This window comes from Monopterus albus, unplaced genomic scaffold (assembly GCF_001952655.1).
Source record: "Monopterus albus unplaced genomic scaffold, M_albus_1.0 scaffold29.1, whole genome shotgun sequence".
In the NCBI taxonomy this organism is placed as follows: domain Eukaryota; kingdom Metazoa; phylum Chordata; class Actinopteri; order Synbranchiformes; family Synbranchidae; genus Monopterus; species Monopterus albus.
This window is the reverse complement of record NW_018127909.1, coordinates 3,602,753-3,609,995: the sequence shown is the minus strand read 5'-3', so window position 1 is coordinate 3,609,995 and position 7,243 is coordinate 3,602,753. Positions and strand designations below refer to the sequence as shown.

The window sequence follows — 7,243 nt, the reverse complement described above, 5'->3', positions numbered from 1 at the left end:
TATAAGATTCTCCAGCTTACCTTCAGAGCACTCCATAATTCCCCCAGACATTGTTATTTGTTCTGTAGGGCCCCTTGGGTGTTGGAAAGGCACCAACAAAAGTAGTGTATTATTATGATATCTCTTTTATTTAATGTAGAAATGTATATTGCAAAGTTTGTATTCCAAATTCATCTGAGTATGTTTTTCTTGTCTCTCTTGTGTCTCTTAAAAATAAGATCTCAGTCTATTTGCTTTAAATAACTGACTAACCAACTATTGCTATTTTGAATTTGTACAATAAAAAATTAATGGAAATGTCGGTAGTTGAAACTAATCTTGAAATAGTGCATAACTGTTCTCTGCACCTCCATCACTGTCTGGTTTGGCTCAGCAACCAAACAGGACAAGTACAGACTTCAGTGGACAGTCAGGACTGCAGAAAAGGTCATTGGTGTGAGCCTGCCCTCCATGGAGGACCTGTACACCTCACGGGTCAAAAGGAGGGTGGAGAGGATCACTGCAGAGCCCTCACACCCTGGACACAATCTGTTTGAACTCCTCCCCTTTGGACGGTATTACAGGTCACTGTGCACCAAGACAACCAGGAACAGGGACAGTTTCTTCCCCCAGGCTGTCACTCTGTTGAACACTTAACCCATGACAGTATGACTGGACAATAACCCTCAGTGCAATACCTGTAAATATACATAGAGATTATACAGATTCGTACAGGTCTCTAGTTTTAAGTACTCTGTTTTTATTCCTATTTATCTCATTTCACAATGAGCATTCCTTTGTCTGTCTGCATTGTTTACTGTCTGTTTATACTGCTTATTTAGCATTGTTTGCCCTGGTTGTTGCTTGTTAATACTGCTTATTTTGTTATCTTACACAACCTTATGCTGGTTTACTGTTTACTTGCCCCTTGCATGGGGATATGTACAGTACATACACATTGAGAGCCGATGTACCAGAGTCAAATTCCTTGTGCGTCCGACACACCTGGACAATAAAGCAGATTCTGATTCTGATAATGGTTTTAACCCCTGGCTGAGGTGAAAAGTTCAGTGTGCTAATAAAAGTAAAATTGTGAGCTGCACTTAGTAGATTACTCTTGACTATACAGTACTGTACATGTGGCAGGTACATTAAAATCCACTAAAGAGATGAAAAACTGTGACAGACCAAAACACATCTGTGTGGGATGAGAAAAAAATCCCCAAATACCATACTTCCATCATGTTTTCTACATTTTTAGCTCATGGTTTGACTGGTACCCTTGTATTTATGTCATTCTGATGAGCTCTCTTGGCTGAAGGATCAGTGCTACCAGCAATAAACCTAATATTTCGTATTTGATGGAAATGCATATTTACTTGCATTTCTTTTAGCTGATTTTCTCAAAATGTGGTTAAGCTTTGCGCTACATTTGGATGGAAACCAGCAGTCTATCGCTGTACTCTGTCGTGCACTAATGACTTTGGGCACTGCACTGTTGAACATTTGCAGGTATTTGGCCCTAAACGGAATCCTGGCCAGACTATTAGTCTGATAAACAGGCTATTATTTCTCGCACAGAGAACTTGAAGGGGAGTCGTTCAGCAGCCTGGAGCATCATGCCTGTCGCTGAGCACCCTCTTTCCTTGTTGCACCACAAGGTGGCCCTGTTCCTCCCCTGTCGATGCTCCTCCTTGCCTCCTCCAGCGTTAAACTCAACCTACCTCCCTGCCTCCTCCCCCTCCTTCTCCTCCTTCTCCTCCTCCTCCTCCTCCCTCTACCTCCACTCCGTCCTCCGGTCGCGCTGCGCAGAGCCACTGACGGTCCTTCAGCTCCGTGCAGCCCGCTGCGAAGATGGTTGGCGGCTTGTGTGCTCGCAGGTTGGCTCGCGGTCCGCCCTTATAGCAGCCCTCACGGTGCTGCTAGTGCAGACGCTGATAGTGTGGAACTTCAGCAGCCTCGATTCCGGCGAAGACAGGGAAAACGGAGGCTCCAGCGTGCGGGGGAAGAGAGACCGGGTCGCGGGCAACAAAGCCGCTGGCAGCGACTATTTTCAGCACGGGGTCCAGCAGCAGCACCTTCCTCCGCCTGGGAGGGGGACGTCTCGCCACATACAGCAGCCGGTAAGACTGAGGCGCTGCCACTGTGTTCATATCACATCTATAAAGATACGATCCGGCCGGGGGGTGAAGCCCGGAGGGGTTGGCAGGCGGGTCAGAACATCTCCACGGCCGGGCCTCTGAATGAATGACGGTTTGATTATTGTCACTTGAACGGAGGGAAGCCAGACAGATGCAGCTGAGCTTTTCTGGGAGATGGGCATCCTCGGCTGGATGCTAGCCGAGGACAGGCAGGAGCCACAGTGCGCCGTTTGAATGGCTCCAGTTTAAAATGCCAAAGCTGAGTCTGAGATCTGAGCTCAGCGTGCGTGTTCGCTCCGGGGCGGAATGACAGCATGGCACAGCAAAAGCCTTTCATAAGTTAACAGCTATAAAGGCGCTTGAATAGCAGGGTTACTGGCTGGGGTGGTGGACTATAGCCTACCTGTCACGGTCTGTTTGGTGTTCTGACTCAGATAAACTCCAGAAGCCGCATGGCTCAGCAGCATTGGCTGCAATGCCAGACTGTAACATAACCTAATTTGCAGAGTTGTCTTTGATGAGTGTGCAAAGATTAGAGTCATCTGTTGTCAGTGAAAACAATCAGTTTTATTGGTAATGGCAACAAGAAACAAAGGTCAAGATAAACATGGTTATGGAGCCAACATAGACCTGCAGACCTGCATAATGAGCACAGAAAATGAACAGATCAAATTAAAGAGCTGTGCCCAGTCTTTGCTCATTTAAAATTTGCTTTCCAAAATCCAAATGTTATCCATACACTGTTCACTGCTCCCCGGAGCCTACTGAGCAGGTCTTGTGTTTGTACAGTGCCTTTATGCAGCATGTGATTCATTTTCACAGACTGATATCTGGAATTAAATTCTTGAAAACTTAACTTTTCGCCTGCATGCTCCCCCAAGCAATTGGGCTGCACTAAAGAAGTCGGACACAGTTGGCAAGCGTGCAGCGTTTGCCTTGCATAAAGCTGCCAGGTATTCAAGTGCAGCCTACTCTTCAGTCACCATGCAACCAGCAGATAACCGGCCTTGATGTAGTGTGATACACTGTGGCCTCTGCGCACAGCCAGTCACTTGGAGCCGAGCACTGTATCATCTGTCTCCTCGGCAGATTTTACACTGACTCACTCGTTTCGTCTGGTAGCACCGTTTGTCCCACCTGCCGACATCTCCATCGCACAAAGTCATGCCAAGGACTCTTTAGATTTGAGTCTGTTGTCTATTTTTTGACAGTTGGGGAATCTTCTAATGAAATATCACACTAATATCCCTGTAATAGTCCTGTAGGGATCCGTGACTGTGGTGCTTATTAGTAAGGTTACATTATAGCACTTTGGAGTAATGTTATTTTTTATTGTATGGAATGACTGTAATGCTCCTATAAGGACTGTACATAGAGGAACTGTGTGGATCGGTGGTGTCACAACCTTTTTGCGCCGCATCAACAGTGATTTGTCCAACACATTAACACGCACAGTGGAGCTGCACCCGTGACCTTTTAAAGAAAGGCTTTCATCCCCATCGCCTCAAGGCGCTTCACACAGTCTGTGTGCCACTCAGTCCACCAGCCAGTCAGCCCGCCTGCTTACTGCCTGTCAGACTGTCGGCTCGTTTCGTGGCCCCCGGACTCTTAACATTCAGCTGGCCGCCCCCGGCCACATACATTCCCTCAGCGGATTAATCACTGCACTTTTCATTTTTCTCCCCTTTGTGGGTGGTGTGTGTTTATCCATGTGTGTGTGAGCGTGAGGTAGAGTGGCCCAGCCTAAGGGTGACGCATAAGAGCCAGCTGATGTTGCAGGAGGCACGACGCCTGAGTGAGGGGAGAGCGGTGCTTTGATCCAGAACAGAATGAGCCAGAAGCGACAGTGTGACAATAGCAGGATTTCTACGTGATAGCTTGTGTTGAATGGCTTTGGATGTGTCATCCCAGCAGGCAGGATCTACAGCTGTCATTAGTGGTTGTCTCCTGTTGTGTCTCTTGAGGGAAATTCTGCTAGAGAGCTTAGATGTTTTCCTTCCTAGTCTGCCAGACACGGAAACTTGTTGGTCACATCTCTTTTGCCTTGCATGTATGGACACAAACACCTGACCTGATGATATTTGGTTAGCTGCAAGCCCTTTTCACGCTGGATGTGGCTACCTGTTGCAGATTCCTGTCAGACATTTCTACTTAGTGATTAGTCTGTCGTGTTTTGCATCACAAGCAATTTATTACAGGAGATAGCATCACAATTATTATTAATAGGTGCTTATTAAGCCAATCCTAGTTGATGGATGTTGTGAGCTGTTAATGTACCAGAACAGATCCAGACTGCCTTCAGCAGAAAGTTTTGAAAAGCATCTGCCGCCAAGATCAACACCTTGTCGTCAGCATTTCCTTTCCGTTTGCCTCGGCAGTGAGATGCTGTCATGATCACCATGTGCCCAGCGGGTGTCCAACGCACACATGTTGAGAGAGTTTCCCTGTTAGTCATGGTGATGCATGTAACATTACCCCTGATGTACACTTTTTCCATTCCAGTGAGTTTTCCTAGCGGGGTCCAGTGGCAAAGATGGCATTAAAAACCAACTGGAAAGGCACAGTTGTTACTACATGGTTCCACACAGCGGTGGAAAGTAACTAAGTACCATTACTCTAGTACTGCACTTGAGGTAACTGTGCTTGAGTATTTTTATTTTCTGCTACATCATCATACTTCAACTTCACTACATTTCAGAGAAAAGTATCGCACTTTGTTCTCACTACATTTATTTGATAACTTTAGTTACCAGTTACTTTTCACAAAGAGGTAAATAAAAAACAGCATAATCACAAGATTTACTGAAGTAACATTTCAAATGATCACCATCCTGGCTCCACCTTAGGGTGATATCACATTCATGATAAGTTTAGCCACAGATATTATACATTTAATTGTAAAGATGGCCGCCACAGTTATTTTCCCACTTGGCTTTGCTACAGACCTAATATCTACACAGAACTGTGAGCCAGCAGGTATTTTATTTGAATAGTTTGTGAATGATAGAAGACCTTGTTCATTTTGTGTCTGAGTGCAAAACGCCAAAATTAGAGAAGCAAAACCGGAGAGAAATTGTACAATACATCTCCCATCAGCTCTGTGGGGGTTCCCATATGTGACCATAAGTAGCTTGATATTTGCTTTCTTGTGGGAAAAATACTTCTCAGTCTCATATTGCGGTGGTTACTGTTGCTGCCATCAAAGTCATGTTTTCTTCAGATCTGAATGGGAACAAATGAGTCTTTAGAATCAACATGATAGGGGCCGGAAATGAACTAACTTGGTAAACACTCCATTTGTGGCGGGAATATTGCTGAAATTGTAATTATGCACAGTACACGTAACAACACACTCTACATATGGTTTGTGTTTGGGAGCTTTGAGGAGATCTGCTGCTGCTACCATTCTCTTCTCCAACCACAGCCACAATGTGATTCATCCCAGTGTGTCCAGCATCACAGCGCTGACTCACACAGACACACTCTCACACAAACACCCAAAATTGTGTGTAACTGTATGTCAGTAGATGCAGGGAGACGCTTCTTCCCCATGCACATGCATATTTATAGTTACAGACACGGTCACATATCCAAAAAGTATGAAACTCTTTTTTCAGTTTTCTTTAGGTAGATGGCGTAGTGCTGCGACACAGGATGTGACAAGTGAGGCATAGAGTGGCAGCTTATACAGTGCTCATAAAGCCACTGGTATGTGAACATGTGTTTAGGCTGTTGTCCTTAAAAGGAAACTTGAGCTTCAGTTTCAGTGTGGGACCAGCTCAGATATTCAATTTGGGTTGATCTGTGTGAGTTAAAAAAGGTCTTTGCAACAACTATCACCAGCTCTTCACACATGTGGCCATGTGCGACCAGCCAAAATTAGCTAGGACTGTTTACAGACTGCTCTCAGCGCAGGAACCTGAGGTGCAACTGCCTTGTAGTAACATGAGCTCAGTGGAACAGCAGAGGGACGTCGGTTCTACAACATTAGTTTAGGATTAGTCTGTGTGCACTGTACTGTATGTGGCATTCGATTTAATTTGAACAGTTTGCATGCTCTCTTTTATTCAGAATGTATTTATCGAAGGCGACAGACTGGTCTTATTTCATTTCATGTTATGTTTTTTCTATTGCTGTACCAACTAGAGGTCACTCTAAAAATTTCGTTGTACGTGTTACAATGACAATAAAGGATTATCCTATAAGGCCAACACTCATGCTTCATTTCCTGAAAATCTTTTTATTCTCACATGTTTTGGATTCAGTTCTTCCTCATACTGCTTTCCTGGCTGTTTAGTTTATCCTAGTACCATTTCATGTGCCAGTCACTGCCAGTGCTGGTTTTTGCTTCATAGCAAAGCCACTTTAGCTGGTAATTGGCACTCCCAAAAAAGTAAACCATCCCGGAGCATGAGCTACTCTGTTTTAAACATACCTTAGAACGTATATAATAACAGTCCACAGACGCACAAAAAGATGTGCTGTGGTTTAAACGTTCTGATCATTACATCAGTAAAGGGTTGCTCTGTAATACCTGTAATGAGAGAAAAGTAAAGTACAGCCTGCCCATCAGACCATCCATCTGCTGTTGTGATTTCACACACTGAGAGCTTCTTTTTCAAGTGCTGTTAGTCTCGAAGAGAGGTGGGAACATATTCAGATCTGAGGGGAGAAGTGCACACCTCAGACTTAAAAGAGACACATTGAAAATCCAGATGCTTTGATGTGGAAGCATAATTTATATACATGACACCATCCTTCTTCCCAACCTGCAGTGGAAAAACATTTTATTATTATTATCATCATTATGCGGTGTGCTGTTAAAACCGTGGCAGGTAATTTCCCTATGCTGATTACACTCACATGCAAAATGTCACTGTGGCTATGGAATCCTAAAACGTCGGACAAAGTCTAATTTGTAGACTGAAAGTTTGGGTTCAAACCTCACAACACAAATAATACACCCCTGTGAAACACTCCTTCTAGTGCAGGGGCTGAAAGTACTCTTCAACATGCTGTCCATATAGCCTCTTTACTACAGAGGCAGCTAGCTTTCTCTCTACCCCACCTGTCTCTTTGCTGAATTTATGTAAAGGAGGGATAGCCATTCAAGTGTTCAGCAG

The 7,243-nt window shown here is 44.6% G+C and overlaps 1 protein-coding gene across 1 annotated transcript in view; it reads left to right on the top strand.

The window, feature by feature from the left end:
• The first annotated feature begins 1,728 nt into the window (after window positions 1-1,728).
• Window positions 1,729-7,243, top strand: part of xylt1 (xylosyltransferase I) — a 76,863-nt gene continuing 71,348 nt past the window's right edge. The window contains 2 exon segments of the mRNA XM_020596264.1: window positions 1,729-1,861; window positions 1,864-2,102. Coding sequence (XP_020451920.1) covers window positions 1,834-1,861; window positions 1,864-2,102 — 267 coding nt within the window. The 5' untranslated portion in view covers window positions 1,729-1,833.